We start from the raw sequence: 19,241 nt of genomic DNA, 5'->3' as shown, positions 1-19,241 counted from the left end.
GACTGTTTGTTCTTCACAGCTTCTTCCTCGTTCTCATTCCATCCATCCTTCCTCCTCTCTCGCTCTCTCTCTCTCTTCCTCCTCGCTCTCCAATAAACATCCGTACGTACTTTTTTTTTCCAGTTTCCATCCTTTTTTTTTTGCTCCCTCTTTGTTAAATGTCATGCCTCGACTCAGCTCTGGTCTGTGTAATACTGTCCCGTCATGTTTAACTTCCAACCCACTCGTTTATTTGTCACTTCTTGTCTCCTTGTCACCCTCCTCATATCTTATTCTTCTTCCTCTTTCCACATCACTTCTATAAACTTCCAATTTTCCATCCAATCTCCAGGGTAAAATACCAACGACAGAGGGAGAGACACCTGTGTGGACTCAAAAAGACGACTATTTGAGTCTTTGTGTATCCGTGTGAGTGTATGAGCAAATGACGCATGATGAGGAGAATTTGTTTCAAAATTCCAAAATAATCATGAGCCGCACAGTTTCCATCTCTGCAAACCATAGTTTCACACCCAGAGTCCCGCTGAATAAAGATGGGACATATCCAATTTAACATGTCAATAGGGTTGATTAAAAAAAATGTAAACTATGCATAAACTGCTGTGTTTAATCCCTGGAAGTTACACAACAAAAATATAGGACAGAAAGTCACGGGGATTAGTCCACACCACTTAAAAAACAAAAACACGAGTGCTGCTTTTCATTTCTCACGTTCAGCAACAACTTTTCCATACCCGCGACAAAAATAAATCTCTTCTTTAATTTTGCAGATATGATGTGGACACAATAAGGTGATGGGTGATGAGCTAAAAACAAGAGACAATATTTACCACTTAAAAACAAATCAGCTACTAAAATAAGGGACACGACAACACTGGATGACGCCGAATGTAAAATGGATCAACTGGGTTAGAGGTTTCCATGGATGAAGGTTTGGAGATAAATAGTAGTTAGGGACTCACAAGGAGGGACACCATGTTGTCTACTACGACTACAGCCACTACAACTATGTCCTTACCTGAGTCTAGGGCTAGAATGAGGGACAGGGTGCAGGGAAACAAGGAAAAGAACAAAATAGAAGAGTGAAAAGCAAAGCATTTTGAAGACATTGAAGCATGATGTGGCTTTCTTTCTTTTTTTTACCCCCCCTCCATCATATGACATTGATGCTGTGCTTTTGCATGGGTGCCACTGACGACTACAGGCTCCAGTGTTTCTCGGTTTCCTTGAGCGTGAGTGTGTTTCTGCATATGCAGCCCAGTCAGAAAGCAGACCATGCAACGTCAATGTCATAAACAGAAAAGGTAAGGAAAATAAAAAAAAATCAGCTTGCTCAGCATCATACATTCATTGATCAATAAAATGTGTACAGTTTTTCCCAGGCATTACGTCACACCTGTGCGGGAGGTGCTCACAAAAACTGCTCTCTTATAAAAAAGCAGCAGAGTAAATTAAGGTCTAAGTAGCTGAAAGTGTCCCAGGTGTGTTTGTTTCACACACAATGACAACACAAACTTTATCGATAGCACAAAAACAGAACTCTTTCCAGTTTTGACCATCAGCCAGGCTTGTTTCCATGGAATCTCCATTGAATTCAGAATGTTTCCCCTTGTTTGCAGAGGGCTCGCTGATGGCAGCAGCTTCCTCTCACAGTTAGTGGAGTTGTTTTTATCAACCCGACCATCACAAGGCGCATCGGCCATCTGTCAGTGTGGCCACACTGACACACACACACACTGTGGAGCTACACAAGAGTGCGTCGCTCAAGTGTTTATCACCGGAGACTGCCAGCATTTCCACCACATTCTTTGTTCACTATTTGAAAATGACGCTTGGTCTCGCGGCGCAGCTGTGAGTGACAAAAGTTCAAAGACACAACAAACCGCTCCTGTGTGTCATTAGTGCTTTTTGAATGGTTTTGAAAGGAGGCCGCACACAAAAAAACGCTGAATCATTTTTTTTGGATGGCAACTTTCCAGCTGGTTTGGATCTGGCTGTTTCTGTTTGAGTCTATGCATTAGTAAGTAAGTTGAAGTGAGAGCACATTAGATTATATAACCTGTATAATAATGTGCTCACTTTAACTGGACAACACAGTACAATCTAGAGAAATGGGACAGTGTATCAGACACGGCATCACAAAATCTGGGTACACAACAACAGCATCAATGAAAAAACACAATCTCACATACTTTTTTTTAAAATTGAATGTGGCCAGATTAATCAAATCTGGACAAATCGTTGACAGCAATGCACCTAAGTCAGGGCCGGCCCTTAAGTGGCTGCTACGGGCTACTGTGGGCCCCCAGGAGCAGCATGTGTTGTAAACTTTGACATTATGACAACAAAGATGGAAATTTACTGTACATCAACAACTTGAAAACAAGTACACCTAGGTGTTTTTCATCCTGTGGTCACTGCCTTCAATACTAGAGCTGCACGATATGGTCAAAAAGGCACATTGTGATTATTTTGACAGGTATTGCAATGCGACGCGATTAAATATTGATATAACAAATAATTTTTGCAATTTAACTGTTGTTTACGCCAAAATATGGTGTATATAAATTAGGTCTGCAACTATTAATCGATTAATAATCTATTACTATATTAATCGTCAACTATTTTCGAAATCGATTCCATCTTGTCAGTGTTTTTTTTATAATTAAAACAAGTTTTCTGAGTTTTCAGCTTCCTAAATATGAATATTTTCTGGTTTCTTTGTTCCATATAACAAAGAAATCATTAAAATAATTTTAGTTTGTGCACAAAGCAAAACATTTAAGAACATCATCATTTCCAACTTTTGGAAACACTGATAATCATTTTTCAACATTTTCTGACTTTTTGTGAACCAAACACGTACTCGACTCATCTCGAAAATAATCAACAGATGAATCAATTATGAAAACAATCATGTGTTAACAAATAAAACTTTTTATAATAACACATTTTCTCAGCTGAAAAGCGAGATTTGTGGCCCAGTTTATTAGAACTTGGTCAACTGAGATTTGGTTATTTCTGGATTAATCGTGCAGCTCTACTTCCTACAGTGTGTAAATGACCAAACATGGACCACAGGTCCAGCAATGGTGGTGGTGTGGTCAGGACCCAAACAGGTTGGAACCAGCTCTGACCTAAGTGCATTAGTGTCTGTGATATAATAAAAATAGCAGGTGCTTACCTAGCTGAGCGAGCTCCTATGCTGAAACCCATGTAACCCTCCTGAGGGAGGGAGTCGTCCCCCAGCTCCTTGAGGTCCTGGGGCCGCAGGTATTTGTCCGTGTCACCGGTCATCGCATCCTCACCTGGTGGAGGTATGAAATCATAAAATCCTCTTGTTGAAATCCAAATCCCAACAAGAGAGAGAGCTGATGGAGAGAGAGGTGATGCGACACCTCATGACAGGGAAAAACAACTCCTAATATCATAATAACAAGCCCTTACTTTGATTACAGTGCTTAAGAGGAGGCCCAGGACAATTCATCATCACCACTCTGAGGGAAAAACCCAACATAGACGACCTCACAGCAGCAACTGCATAGAACCACTGCAACTTTTCTGTTTGTCACATCTATTATCATGACTGTGGCATAACAACAACAACAGCATCACAAGGCTGGAACACTGGGCAGCATCTTCTAATTAAACTGTTTTCAGAGGTGAGACAACAATTATTTTTAGAGGCAAATATCACAGCAATGAGCCACTGTGCGGCATAAGTGGAGCTCTGCTGTAAAACCAAACGCAGTTGCTTTCACTACAGGATGTGCGTGCAGCCACCGAAACCCCTGAGCACAACAAGCGCAGACTAAAAGCAGAAAAAGCGCACAGCCGCACCGCACCTCTATCGGCGGACCGGTGGACGATGACACGCCGGTCAATGAAGCCGGCGGAGCGGCCACAGTGTTTCTCCTTCTCCCTCATGTTCGGAGCTGCGTCCTGTCCTCCTGCCTGCAACACTCCAGCTCCTGCACCGCAGCCCCTCCTCCCCCCGTGCCTTCACCACTGCCGCACTCCGATCACGCACCACGGCCGCCGGCAAGTTACGCCACAACCAGCACCCGTAGCTTCCGGTGCCACTTTTCAAAATAAAAGCAGCGGTAAAAGTTGGGGTTTTTCAGCTGTCGATGCCAAAATGTATCAACCGCGACGAAAAAAAACTCAACATCCATAACTACCATTGTGACATAAACTCATGGTGCTCCAATATAATTATAGGTTGTTTTTCTGTGGTTTGCTTGATTTTTTTTTAAAAAAAACGTCTGTTTGTATTTTTACTTAAATTAGTGAATATCCATATTTATCATTTAAACATACACTTGTAATTTTAAAAATTTTGAAAATAATGTCATAAAGACCTGTAATTACAAGGAATGATAAAAAAATGAATTATCTGTAGTTATAGAAGAAGAAAACCTTGGTGACTGGTGAATATCAGAGCTAAAGTTTGAGTGTGGTGCTTTTATATTAACATTTGTTTTAAAGGTGTTTACTTTCTGATACATATCATGCTTTTATTCTTGATGGCACTGATCACCTCAGCTCTTTCCTTGTTTCTGTCTGACTTGACAGAACTCAGTGAGTGAGTGTATGAACTGTAACAGTGGTGCTGCATTTCCCCCTTTTGTTCTTTGTGCACTTCACATTTTTTGTAATAATGAATTGATCTAGTTGTTTAGCTGTCTTTGTATTTATTTGATTGCAATGCTAACCTGAGTCTTTTTGAATTTCGGCTTCAAATGCATTAACCTTAACTTTCTTCAACATTAAAATGACAAAGCCAGTTTATATAAGAGTTCACCATCACCTTTCATCGGAAATTAACCAGCAAATATAATATCCATATAATGAAAACCATATCAGAATTAGAATTGATGTGGAAATAATTAATATTCTCTCTTTTTTCAACATTCAAGTTAAAAACCTTACAATGATTTAAGCCGCAAACTTAGTTCTCAACTTACCTTTAACCTGTTCGGCCATTTTTACTCTTCACAATCCTTCTTAGATAGTTATTTCCGTCTCTCTATTTATTCCACACACTGTAAATCCAGAGACTTTATCGGCCACACGGTCAGAACCTCTTCTGGTTTTGATGGAAAATGTTGCCCTCCGCTCAACCCCCACGCTCTTCACTCCACTCGCACACAATTGCGCCTGCTTTGTTGCTGGTGCGCACATCCCCGCAGCCGCAATAAATACGGAGTACAAGTCCAAACTGTAAAACACAACGGTTGAGCTGAAACAGTCGCCATGTGACAGCAGCAGCGGGTATAATTCTCCTCCAGGCGGCTCAAAAAAGAAAGCTCATCTTATTGGATTTGCGGGGAGAAAGTCTCCGTGCGTCCCTGGCTCAACGGCGTCCACGGCAGAACTCAACACGCAGGGAGCTGAGCTGAGGACTGAGCTGTGCACACTCTGTCTGTCTGTCTGTCAGCTGACAGGAAAATGCATGGGAACCTCAGTGGAAGAGACACAGGAAACTCCTCGTGCTTCTTTTTTTGTGAGTGAGACTACAGCAGTGATGAAACATCCACATGCATCATTTTGCCAACTTGAATCGTTCTTGGGCAACTTTTCTCTCTGCCCAGTTCTTGCTTCTACAACTTCCCACAACTTGCACAAGAGTGAGCACATAAGCAACGGCATTTTAGCTGAGTCATGTTGTGGGCTGGTAATTTCTTCTTTATGGGAGAAGAATATTTGTTACACAGATGGAGAATTATGTCTTTGAAATAGCTTGAAATGGTTTAAAATGTGTCAAAATAACCGTATCGGGCTGATATTGGTACTTGAGATTGTGATATTGGTATCAGTATCGGAAGACATGAAAAAGTAGAATCATGCCATCCCGAGTTAATATGTTTTCACCCCGCATGATGGCCGTTTTCATGAAGTTGCATCATAAATGGAGGGCAAAATTATCGATCTAACATACAATCAGAAGCTTCACTGACAGAATGATGCATAAACCAACTTTAAAACATCTGTGGACATCTAGATCCATTCTGAGGATGTCATTGTATTTTCCCGAAAAAGTAAGTGAGCCCAACTGCAAAACACGCTTACAGAAAGACACATCCCCCTGGGAAAACACACCCACTTGATGCTCATTGGGTCAATGGTTAGGGTTACAGTTAGTGGGTGTTTTTCCAGGGATGTGATTTCATGAGATGGACCTTTCTCAGAAGAGCGAGGAGTTAGCAGAGGGGACTGCTCTGTTTGTTGCAATCTGCAGTCTCACCATAAGATGTCACTAATTCTTACAGAACACTCCTTCATCCGGTGTAATGGACATGGACACCAACTGCAATACGTCCATTGCTAAATGTTGTGATATATTAACAGACCGCAGTAAAGACAAAGCACAGGTGTAAACAATCAAACACAATGGCTCAGTTCCTCTGTGCATGCTAGCTCACCACTCATCACTGATGTTATCAGTGTCACCTGTGCTTTTCATGTTCAAATGCTGTGAAGAGAATTCCTAATGATTCCATTCATTAGGACAGCCTTAAACACAGCATTATCCACCCTGACCTTAACCTGACCACAGTTCAAATCTTTGCCCTAAACATAACCAGGTCCTCAGAGATTAGGTTCTGCCTCATTTGGGACCAAAATCTGGTCCCAAATGAAAGGGAACTACTTTTTCCTGGAAAAGGACAGCTTTTATAACAGAAAAGGTCCTACAGAGGTTACAAACACAAGTGCACACACTCGCACAAAGTCCAGGAGTGACCAGTCGTATTGGCTTCGACCTACATCTTAATAGGATTGGCCTCCTCCATATAGGATTAAAGAGAGACATGGAAACTATTTACTGCCTCTCACTCTCTCACACACACACTGAGACACACTGAGACATGCACAGGACTACAAACATGAAGAAGTGCAGGTCCGTGCTGCTACTGTCGAGTAAAGTGCCTGTCAAACAACGCTGGGCAAAAGCAGTGCTGGTGAATCGTGTATTTTCATGGGTTACACATACACTTATTTATATTGTTTAATGATATTTAGAATGTTTTCATAAATATATTTATGGGTATATCAATTTATAATTCTTTGCCTGGTAGTGATACTCGGCTGCTGAATCATAAACGCATCACCGTGGATCTTCTTTATCACCTGATACAGTAAGCGTGTGTGTGTGTGTGTGTGGAGCCTGTTGAGTCTCGCTGTATCACCTGACATAGAAACTCCACACCCACAACCACCCCCCTCCTCCCTCCCCCCTGAGCGTCCCCTAAGCAACAGTCCATGAACGGACTCATCAATTTTACAGGCCTGTTGACTCTGTGGTTCCAAAACACGCAACGATGGGGAAACGTGCAGCCTGGAACGACGGCGCTGACCACAAACCCGACAGTGATATTTGTGTATTTCAGTGCCACAGCAGCAGCGACACCACGCTCCACAGTCGGCTTTGATTTTATTAATGTAATGTAATTGTAATTTCTTTGGTTCCATTTTTTTACAGCAGCTCCTTCTGATCACAGGACTGAAGTCAGGAGGATCATTTACACGGTGTCTTAGATTAAGAGCAGACTGAGGCTTATGATGTGGTTAATATGGGCTTTTTTTCCCCCTAAGTTGCAGTGAAAATAACATCAGTGGTGTTGAACCTAAAAACCAAGACGAAGTTTAAAGATAAAACAGCTAAAAAAAAGAAAAGGAGATTGACTAAATGGAAAAAAGTGAAGAAAACAAGAACAAACATCACACAAATAGAATATCAAACTCTATCAAAGACACTTTTTGGCTCCTGAGATGAGAGAAACTTAACATAATCAAGATTCACAGAACTAAAAACAGCATTGTAACAAAAGTGAATAATGTAGGGTGGTGAGTAAGTTCTGATTTTGGAGACTTTCTAGAGAAAATAAGCAGCAAAGCAGAAGAGTAAAGCAGAAGCTTGACGGTTAGCGCTTCAAACCAGCGGATTAAAAACAAACAAACTACAGAGCGATGGAGGCAAACTGGTGACAAATACCTTCATCAACATCTGAATAAGACTCCTCACTGAGAATTTCTGGCACATTGGCCCGGACTGTGTGGTTTGGATACACGTGAAGCAAAAACATGCACGGGTTAATGACCATGAAATCATCCAGACTTGAGATTAAAAACACAGGTCAAGCGAATATCTAGTTGTTGACAAAGAATTTTTTCCACATACCTTCGTCGTCGGACACGTCGAGGAACTCGTTCATGGTCTCTGGAACATTGATTTTGTGTTTTTCTGATGCACTCTGCAAATGTGAAAAGAGGAGAGGCAGCTGAACAACAAATGGATGCTTTCTGTGTTTTGATTTTTCATTATCAATGAATCACTGAATTTATCTTTTTCTCAATTAGCTGTTCTGTTTTTTGTATAAACTGTACATAAACAAGGACAAAGTCTTCCAGTTTCCTTGGTTAAGTCAATAGGGAAGTAAGAATATGTTGAATAGCCACCATGGGACAACTCCGCTGGGTGCAAAAAAAAAAGAAAGAAGAAGAAAAACTCAATTTTAATGGAAATCTAGAAATTGAGCCAACTTCCCCTTTAATTTGTCATGTCAGAAAACATTTTCCTAAGGATTTAATGGTCTCAATCACTAGTTTTGAATCTTCTTCAACAGAACATTATGGCAGGTTTTAAATTATGTTGCCCTTTAGTGGAAAATAACTGAAGAAGTTTAGCCCATATGAGTGTGATTGACAGCTGATGTTGTCCAATAGGAACTTCCGTGAACTTCCGTTTGCAAACCGTCAACATGGCGCTGGCCAGACTCGAGGTTTCACAACAGGAGGTTTAGATTCTTATGGCTGATGAAAATACTGATCTGCGTTTCTTCAACCTCAAAATGATGACGTCCTCAAATATTTAGTCCACTCACCGATAATATTCAGTTTTAGTAAATAAAACTAGATAATATTGATATTTATGACACTGAAGAATGACAGTGCAGAGAATGATCTAAATGACCTCTATGGTCTTTCTAGTAGGTACATCATTTCCACTAGTTTGAGTGTTAACCCATATTTAATATAGTTGGAGATTAATTTAGCGACTGATTCATTGTCGCAGTCCTATTTAAATCTCAATATGTTTATTAAATCGTTTTTACATGCAGAGTTCCAACACCTTGGTTGCCATCAAATCCAAGGAGTTTCCAGGACCAATTCCCTCAAATTCAAGGACCAAAAATGCCGACACGTCTTAAGATTGGGGGGCAAATTGTAAGAGCCGCTTCTCCCGTGGCGTCCACTTTTATTGATTTGCAGTACGCTCTGCATCTGGACAAGTGATTGTCCTTGGGATCTTGGTCAAAGTCAGTCTGTGTGATTTTCTTTGGTGAGTCAGAGATTTGAGAATTTGCATTTCCCAGACATCACGTCATTATTTGCTCTCTCTCTTGCTTGCTTGGTTACTCACTCATTGTTCTGCACGGAATCCCATGTCAACGGCAGAGAAAGACAGTGTTCACATTTGTTTCAGGGCATGAAACAGAAGGTGGCGCCGTAACAAACAAGGGAGACATTTACCTAAATAGCGACTTAACTTATCTTTCTTGCACAAAATTCAAGCACTTTCAATGACTCGTCTATTCAGGGCGATATTTAAAATCTTTCACAAACATTCAAGGATTTAAAGGAACCGTATACAGGGTGATGTGACACTGAACTATAAAGCGCTGAGCAGAGAGAAAATTACAGCAGTTTAACAGTATTTAGTGAAGTCAATTACTGACAACATCCATATTTATATTTCAAATATGTGACATGTGACCTTCTCATAATTGTCCTAGGACACAGACATTCATCTGACTCAGTCGTGGCTTCTGTCACAGTAAGAAGTACAATAATGGGGTATAAAGGCCACGTTACTCCAAATAGATGAGCGGTAAAGGTCCTGCAGGCTGGAGGTGCAGGTTCAACAGAGACATAAAACAACAGCAGAAGCAGCCGAGCAGTGAATAATAGATCACTCACACAGAGGAGAGGAGCAGGACGATGACCTCGATCTCCGAGCTACGTCCTCATAGACGGTTAGAACTAACGCACTTTGCTGCTGATTGTGCGGTTTCCTCATTGAACCCGCTGTCCATCGTCTTACTCACTGTCCCTCCTTTCGCCGCTGTCACCTCTTTATTATCTCACTATGGTTCTCTCTGCTTTTCATCTTCCTCCCACATGTGTGGGTCAGATCACTGTGACTGACCTTTGAGGGAAAAACCTCAAATTCTAATCCATGCCTCCTCCTCGCTCACTCTCTCTCTCTGTCTCCCTTTCGTTCTGACTGGATTTCCACACTGAATCAAACTAGAATATGCTGCTGACTGATCAGCCATGTTTCTAGTTTCAGCAGAGTTGTTCATTCACTTAAGGTCAGTACAGCTGCTGAATAAGACACTTGTTTTACCAGTTTTAGTCCAATAGTGACAAAATTCTATTAACAAAATTCAGAACCTCCGTTTCCAATTGCAGTGCAAACCTAAATATTCTGACAAATGACAGAACTGGGCTCCTCAAGGCTATGTAGTCAAACAAAAACCAATAACTTAAAATAATTTATCTTTTAACTCAAATTATCATGGGTGCACCTGTGGCACAGACCCGTGATTTCAATGTTTTTTTAAAGAAAATAAGTTGTTGTTTTATTCGATGTCTATGCTTTTTGAAGACTAGCTGTGACTAGAGTGGCAGCAGATTGGGGGATCTGATTAATAAATAAATAATATTAACAGTGATGAATGTTTAATAACAGTTCTCAAGCTCCTTCAAAGTTGATTCGCACGTGTTTATGCAGGAACTGTTGTTCACCATCACCATGCTCATTTAAAGTCAGGATCCTGGTTTAATAAAACACCCCTAACAATTGCAAAATCCAACTTTTCAGGTGGTGAACAAGATAAATTCATGTCATATGTTCGTGTCAAATGCAGTTATTGAATTGGCCCGTTTAATTTTTTCCACTTCCAAATTATAAAATATTAATACAAATAAAGTTAGTTTGGAACTTATTGTTGACATAATAGATACTGGATTTAACCACTGACAAGAAGGAAGAAAGGAAGTGAGTGTCTCACCATGGTCGTCAGGTTTTCATCTGTCATGGGCCTCAGTGTGTCCACCACGGAGATGTAGCCGAGACGGTGGGCGATGGAAAGGGCAGTGTTCCCGTTCTGACAGTGACAGATCAACAGGGAGTTATTCACGCAGAAAACACAAAGAGCTTTCAGTATTTCCCAGAGCTTCACTCTACCGGAGTGTGTGTGTGTCTGTGTCTGTGTGTGTGTGCCAGTGTGTTTGTGCACTGACCACGGTGAGATCGTTGGCCGAGGCCCCGTGCTGAAGCAGCAGGTTGATGATGTGGGTGTGGCCTTGCTGAGCAGCCTGGTGAAGAGGACTGTACCCGTTCTGCACGGACAGAGACACAGACACGTGGACACAGTCGGACAAAGAGACAAAATGGCACACACACACATACGCAGATCTGGAACAGTATAGCACACAACACTTTGCATAATGATGGTGTTCGTGCATTTTATCTACCTTGGTTTTGGCATTGATTCTGGCTTGGTTCTGCAGCAGGAAGTGGGCCATCTTAGTGTTGCCATAGTGACAGGCCACGTGCAGTGGAGTGTAACCCATCTGCATAAAGGAAAGAAGAGGGAGAGCAAGAAAGAGGGGATGAAAAGAGGAGAAAAGATGCCATGATTTTGTGAAGTTCATGCATATGAAGGGTTAATTTAGGCAAAATGCATTTGTTTACATTTGCTAGTACACACTATCTCTGACTTTAATTCCCATCCCTGTTGAGTTATGTTCACAGTGCATCATGATAATAGAGGAGATGAGTGAGTGGATAACCTATTCAATGTGAACTGTGCCGTTGTACACTTACACACACTCTAATATTCAGTCGCACTCTGTCAATGACATTCATGTACACACACACACTGACACAAACTTGTTTTTATATCATCGTGAGGACACATCTAAACCCTGAAAAAGCCCTTCAAAGGCGACACAAATGTCCCCACAAAGATAGGTTTGTACGTTTTTTTTGGACCTCACAAAGATATAAATACGAGTGCACACACACACAAAAACACACAAGTGTGCATACACCAAATAACCTTGTGTTAACCAACCTTCAGGTTTGTCTAAGTGAACGTGAGCAGTGTGTTATGTGTAGCCTGTGTGTGTGTGTACATGAATGTCATTGACAGAGTGCGACTGCATATTAGATCTTGTAAAGTGCTCACGCGCGGGATCTAATATCCTGCAAGTGTGTGGTGAATTGATAAAGACGTGAACTACTTGCACTCAGGTGTCAGTTCATACAGTGTATGTCACAGCAGAGGGTAGTGAATGTGTGAGTGTGTATTTCTCTGAAAAGAAAGCTCCAGGTCGAGCTGAGAGATAAAATTTGTCTCTCGCCTTAAACTCAGTGAAAGAAAGCTTTACCTTTGTTTGTAGGTTGACATCGGCCCCGTGGTTGAGAAGGACTTCGGCGACATTGACCTTGTCCTCCTGAGCTGCTAAGTGAAGTGGTGTTAGTCCGCTCTGTATATGAGGAAAGGAGGAACATAAACACGTGAAAACACTTTTCTCAAAAATAATTTTGAGATGGTTGAAGCGCATAGCAAGATAAATACAGAGCTCATTGTTTGAGGGATGACCAAGCAAAACATAGTCGAGAAGGTGTTCGAAAACATTCCTTCAGATTACAGGCCTACTGTATCTGTGGTTAATAATAAAGTGCGAGTATGAGTCTTGAGTTCACCTTATTGCACACATTGACGTTGGCATTCTTGGTCAACAGCAGTGACACCAGGTCCACGCTGCCCTCCTGCGCTGCCAGGTGAATGGGGCTGATGCCCTGCCGCGTCACTGCGTTGGTGTCCGCTCCGTACTCCAGCAACGTGGTCCCGATGTCCATTTGGTTCTTTTTGGCAGCGATGTGGAGCGGAGTGTAGCCATTCTTGAAGCAAGGAAAGCAACACATCTGGGTTAGGAGGTCGGATGAAACTCTCTGGGGTTTCATTTTTGTTACAGTGCTGAGAAATGCTGCTTAAAACAGGGACAATGTGATTCGGTGAGATGTGTCCTGTGATGTGATTCTATTTTAGATTTTTAATGAAACTACATGACTGCTAGTGCGTGCCGGCAAGAGAATGATGTTTCTACACAGAGATAGAAAATGACTTAAAGACGATTTCTGCATGAATCAAGATCTTGACATGAAGTAATGACCCGCTGAGCAGCTTTAACGGCGCACAACTGCAACCAAGGAAGTCATTCAAAATATTAGATTTGTGGCATTAGGTGTGATACTGTAAATTGTGGATGAATAGTCTTTATACAGAGAAAAATACCCAAATCAAACAGTTTGTGCACTGTTTGATCCATTTAGTCAAATCAACAATACAAATATAAAATGTGTGGATGATAATATTGAAAAAGTATCAATAAAAGTGGACTTTTGTTTTAAAAACAATGATCAAACAATCATTAGGCTGCCTATTATACAACAGCACAAAAAACAGAAACAATATACACCAATATAAGTGTCATGCTGAGCAAATGTAAGGATAGCTTTATATTTTATCTGACTACTTCTAAGACCGCATATACTGTAATTTAATTTTACATGTCAGGATTCATGCTGGTAATAGTGTGAACAACAGGTGGACTAGTTTCAACCCTGCAGGCAGCCTGGAGACCCACAGATGTGATTTTTTCTTAGCTTAAGTAAGAGTCAATAAAAAGAAAAGGTCACACACAGTATATGTCTATCCCTCTCCTAACTTTAGGCTTGTTGAGATTCATTTAATATCCTGTCAACGTGGAGATATGATAAGAACAGATGTGGTTTATGATCAGTCACTGCTCACTATTGTGTGCACACGACTCTTACTACACACACACACACACACACACTGGTCCCTCTCCAAGTAAATGTGCTTAAATTACACCAAACAACCTTACTGTCAAGCCAAAATAGAAAACAATTTATAGAGGAGGAAAGTGAGGGAAAAGGAGGGCAGGGAGAAATGAGTACGAGTGCTGGTACGAGACCGAGCCAGAGACGAGAACACACAGAGACAAATTACTCTCACAAGCTTTGGTGTCGTCTGAATGGACGTCCGTCTTAAATGTCAACGGCCAAAATAAAATTCCTGCCATTTTGATTTTGCTAGTTCTGCAATTCTGCCCATTCTCCTCGAGCAGGAGTCGTCAAACCACAGTTTGACCATGTGTCAGTGACTAAGTCTGTGAGACATTTCGACAAGAGCAGTAAATTAAACGTTTTCTTTCATTCTTCCTTTTTTTTTATTGAGAACACACAGAATTTATAACCCTGGAGCAGCGTGGGTTTGGGAGTACACATCACCAGCCAGTTAACACGTGCAGTGCACAACTTTTAAATATAAACAAATGTCCGTTAAGATTTAAGCCATTGTCAGACGATTAAGCCTATCTGTGTTTCTAAATATAACTATATTTTCCCCCCACGCCGCACACAAGAAGTGATATGATTTATGGGAGGCAGCAACAACATTGCATATACTTCAATCACCGGTATAGCCAAATTAGATTAAAATGGAGCGAGAGATAAGGTGACTCTAATTATTATTACTTCATTTAATTTAATCTCTGATCACATACCCTGGTATATGCCGTAGAACAGTATTTCTGACTTTCCTTCCAAGTATCACCAGAGGAAGGTCTCTTACCACTGGTGGTACACGTACCAGAGTTTGAGAACCATGGGCATAGACTATAACTGAAGCATAAAGAAGTGCCCAAAAAAGGTTTCTGCTAGTACATAGTTTCCCGAAAAAACTGCCTTGTTTGTTCGGAGAGAGCACAAGGGGAACTAAATCTTATTTATTTATTATTAAGGTGATATATGTGTTTCTGCTATTGCCACATAGGAGTTATTTACTTTTAAGTTACGTATTTCCAAGTTTCTCCAAATTCATTGTCAAACTTCATGAATTGGGAATAGTGGAGGTAGGAAATACCAACTGTATTCCTGTTTCCACCACCGTTCGCTTTCTGTCTCCTCCTACATTTTACAGCCAATATCAACAGTCCTGTTTTTTCCCTGGCTGCAGCTGTATATACACAAACGCTCCCTCAGTCGGCGCTGATAGTTTTGCTTGACACGGCCTGTTTTCAGTGGAAGGAAACAGCATGCGAATGATGTTACAAAAGTTACACACTGTGGCTTAAATTTAATGAGAAACACGGAACATAGCGGACTGAACACCACTAAACTTGTTAGGCTAAAAATAAGACTTGGCTGAGCTCAATAAAAAATAAAACACAGACTCACTCGCAGTGACTAGACAAGATGGAATGAGAGAAAATGAACTGGTATTAGATCTGCACACAGGCACATGTGATTGACATTAAAAACACTGTCAATGAGAGCATGAACCATGTGGACTTGTTTCTGTATGTGTGTTTGTGTGGATACCTTAGCAGCAGCGTGCGGTGAAGCTCCCTGATCCAACAGCAGCAGTGCCACTCTCTGATTATCGTAGTGAGCGGCTACGTGCAGTGGTGTTAGTCCACTCTAAAACACACACACAGGCATGCAACACAGCACTGGGTTAGAAGATCATTCATTAAACACACAAGCACAAAACAGAATGCACAGATGTGAAGAAATATGGAAAACACACTGATGGGAGATATTTAATACAGGAGATACAGTAGTTATAAGCCACAATTTCATGCTGGAATCTAGAAAAAGGAAGCCAAATGAGGATGATATTATCAAAAGAGTCCAAACTTTACTTAGCTTTCCAGGTAATAAATACAATATCCTCCGCCTGTATAAAAAAGCTCTCACAATAAATGGAGCACTGCTCTCCAGTAACACTGACTGAATCACACCAGACAGAAACAGAAAAAGACCAAAACTGATGTCGCACAACCACAGTTCTATTTTTCTATCTTTCTATCTTTCTATTTTTTGGGGGAACATTAGACCCAAGTGCAACTGTGGACCCACAGAGAAGTTTCATATCTCATATCTCACGGACTCAGCTAGGACTGAGTCAGAATTCAGTATGATCAAAAAGGGCCAAACTGTCACTTAACACCAGAATCCTGGAAAAATCTCATGATCTGTTATGATTTTTTTTCCATTGTGGAAGAGGAAGTTAATAAGGAGTCTTTGTCTCTTCCTGTCTTTTGTCTAAAATTAGTATCATTAGAAGTACGATGAAAGTCTGGATTTACTCTGAAGTTAAAACCCAGTATTACAATGGGACGGATTTTTAGTGTGACACCACCACCACAAAGCAGTGTGGAAGCTCTATTACCATACCTGACTGCCATTATGTTAAACGTTCTCAGATGGAGGCACACACAAAAATACACAAACACACACACTCTTCTACACGATTCTTAGTGAGACATAATACATTCCTTGCCCCCTTCCCCTTATCTTAACCATCACAACTAAAATGCCTAACCCCAAACAAGGTCATAAACCCCAAATAAAGATAAGTTTAAATCCAAATGAGTGCTCACAGCTTCATGTAAACATGTACAAACACACGCAACGATGTAATCACGGCAATAAAAGCTTTGCTGAATGATAAATACAGACGTTATCTGCATGATTTCCTTCATTTTTAAAAAAACCTTTGGCTAAAACACATGAATGAATTGAGTTGTCAATGTTTTCCGCTTTGCTTTAATTATAGTATGTAACGCTCCCCACTGCTAGTTCCTTGCTAATTTATACTCCTGTAGCATTTCGTGTCATCTCCTCACACCTATTTCTCCCCACCTCAGACAGCTCATGTTTTTCCAGTCGTATCTCATCTGAAAACATCCTTCCATGTAGGTCACTCACTCGCTAAAGTGTGTTGTACACCAGACCTCTCCACTTTTCTCTTTTGTTTTTTTTGTTTTTTAAAGAAGAAGAAGAAGAAGATCTCACCTTTCCAGCAGCATCAGGAGCAGCTCTCTTCTGCAGGAGCAGACTGGCCACCTCCATCTTGCCGTACTTTGCTGCCACATGCAGTGGACTGAACCCTTTCTGTTTGACACGGAACAACAAAATAAAATGATCAACACGAGAGATAATGGGAAGATGAGAGAGATTTTCTCACATATTTGAATTATTACAACAAGGCAAACTTGGTCTTTACACCTTACACCTTATTTATTTCACTTAATGTACTACATTTCCATTTTATGACACCTTACTACTTACTTACTGCATTACTTCTTTTCTTGTAACACATGGAGTATGATTGTTTTAGGCTTTTTGGAACTATAAATTGCTGCCGTACAATGTTCATGTTAGTCTTGGCTTCCGTTCCGGTGTGTGTGTGTGTGAAGATATTTAAAGACATTAGGTCGTATTTGAGGAATGTGGGACTCTTATTTGCATGCTCTGAAACACTTGACCTCATTTTCTGCCACTGCTTACAGTCAGTTCTTTGGCTGTTCTGGCTGAAGGAATAAATAATCAATAGTTGTAGTTCTTATTTGCCAATTTCCTGTTTTTCCAGGTTATGACATCATGATCTTGACTCAAGTGATGTCCCAGAGAGAGAGAGCGCGAGTAAACGGTTTATCCTTCATTAGTCTCCCTCATTGACAGAGGACACCTTGAAAGATAGCCTCCAGCAACATATCACTCATGTGCAGAAACCAATTCAATAAAGTCGACACTATATAACTATTTTTTTCTTCTTTTTTTTTTTACCTTGATCTGATCTGTGCAATTAATTGGAAACAATTGACAATATCCGTCCACGGTTGACTGTGTAGATGAAACAAAACCCTCCAGAGATAAAGGTAAGTGGCTTAAATTACTGTGTGTGCCACCATTAAGGGTATCCCTGACCTCAGTGTGAACACTGTGAAATAAACTTAATTAGTTGTGGACCAGGCTGTGAGTCTAAATAAGTGGAGACTGTGAAGGTTGCGACAAGAGCTAAAAACACTGAATAACAAACATGACAAGACGAGCACCACAGAGCTACAGACTGCTGCCCACTAGTGGAGACAAATGGCAGTTCATTCTCCAGATCAGTGTATGGTGTATGTGACGCCTTTCAAAACAATTCATTTCCATCATTATGAACTTGCCTTTGTTGAGGCAGCGAGTGAGGCTCCGTTATCGAGCAGCATGGCAGCAACATCGTGGTGTCCTTCGCGGGCAGCCAGGTGAAGTGGGGTGTAGCCTGAGGTGGTGGCAGCGTTGGCAGAGGCGCCGCACTGCAGCAGCTGCTGGACGATCTCGACTTTCCCCAGTCGACTTGAGATGTGCAGCGCTGTCTGATCATCCTGCACAGAAGGAAACAAGTGACTTTTGGCCCAGTGTTTTATTTTTTTTCTATCTCGACAGTGTGACTGGTCAGCTTCAGTGCTCTAACCTTGGACTTGGTTTCCACCTTTGCTCCGTTCTTAAGCAGGTACTGGACGACGTCTGCTTGCCCTGCCCTGGCTGCCATGTGGAGAGCTGTCTCTCCTCGCTGGAAGAGACAAAAAAAATGCAACAATGTGCAGCGAGACAAGGGTTGAACTCTGAACAGAAACATATAAGTACTTGATCTATACAAGTGCTTGAGTAAATGATCTACTCACCACGTTTGTGGTGTTGGGTGATGCTCCGTGGTGCGTCAGTGCATGAACAATGTTCTCATGGCCCATGAAGGCAGCCACATGGATGGGTGTGAGACCAGACTAGAGGGAAACCGATTAGATCATCACAATAAATAATACTAGCTTTGTTCCAGCAGCCATTGCACAATTGAATTATTTATTTAATTGTTGATGTATTAGATTCAAGTGTTGTTCTAGTGGTTGGGACTTGATTAGTGGAGACTTTTTTAACGTGGCTTTTCAAATGTTCTTATTCCATGTTTTATTACATTTGTCAAAATGAAGGTGACTTCATTTCTGTCAAACAAATCCCATACAAAGAAAAGCCAGAGTGAGTATTAAACAGTGAAGTTTGAAGGAACCCCTTCTTGCAGAGATGACTGAGCAGAGCAGAGTAAATGGGGTCGCATCAGGCATGGTACAGTACCTCAGTAACAGCCTGGATAGATGCTCCATGTTTGAGCAACAACTCCATCACTTTGACTCGGTTCTTCTTACAGGCGATGTGAAGTGGAGTGAAACCATTCTGCACACACAGACACAAAAAGAGAAATCTTTAGGAAATTACTTAGGTACAAAAAAATAAGGAGAACTTTTGCTCT

The 19,241-nt window shown here is 41.1% G+C and overlaps 1 protein-coding gene across 22 annotated transcripts in view; it reads right to left on the bottom strand.

Annotated features, from left to right (window-relative positions):
- Positions 1-19,241, bottom strand: part of LOC122781585 (ankyrin-3-like) — a 125,251-nt gene that overhangs the window by 31,827 nt on the left and 74,183 nt on the right. For 11 of the 22 annotated variants that reach the window (XM_044045338.1, XM_044045337.1, XM_044045335.1 and 8 more), the window contains exons 11-25: positions 19,067-19,165; positions 18,622-18,720; positions 18,411-18,509; positions 18,124-18,321; positions 16,964-17,062; positions 15,485-15,583; positions 12,782-12,979; positions 12,463-12,561; positions 11,545-11,643; positions 11,311-11,409; positions 11,079-11,174; positions 8,183-8,255; positions 7,997-8,053; positions 3,185-3,308; positions 1,019-1,030 (exon numbers count right to left, since the gene is read on the bottom strand). In XM_044045338.1, the coding sequence (XP_043901273.1) occupies positions 1,019-1,030; positions 3,185-3,308; positions 7,997-8,053; positions 8,183-8,255; positions 11,079-11,174; positions 11,311-11,409; positions 11,545-11,643; positions 12,463-12,561; positions 12,782-12,979; positions 15,485-15,583; positions 16,964-17,062; positions 18,124-18,321; positions 18,411-18,509; positions 18,622-18,720; positions 19,067-19,165 (1,550 nt within the window). Of the gene's footprint in view, positions 1-734; positions 807-1,018; positions 1,031-3,184; positions 3,309-7,996; positions 8,054-8,182; positions 8,256-11,078; positions 11,175-11,310; positions 11,410-11,544; positions 11,644-12,462; positions 12,562-12,781; positions 12,980-15,484; positions 15,584-16,963; positions 17,063-18,123; positions 18,322-18,410; positions 18,510-18,621; positions 18,721-19,066; positions 19,166-19,241 lie in introns of all 22 variants that reach the window. The other 11 variants (XM_044045357.1, XM_044045348.1, XM_044045349.1 and 8 more) reach the window with 4 other exon arrangements.

The sequence above is a fragment of the Solea senegalensis genome, linkage group LG15 (genome assembly GCF_019176455.1).
Source record: "Solea senegalensis isolate Sse05_10M linkage group LG15, IFAPA_SoseM_1, whole genome shotgun sequence".
Lineage (NCBI taxonomy): Eukaryota > Metazoa > Chordata > Actinopteri > Pleuronectiformes > Soleidae > Solea > Solea senegalensis.
The sequence above is the reverse complement of the archived record's forward strand: the minus strand, read 5'-3'. Positions and strand labels throughout refer to the sequence as shown.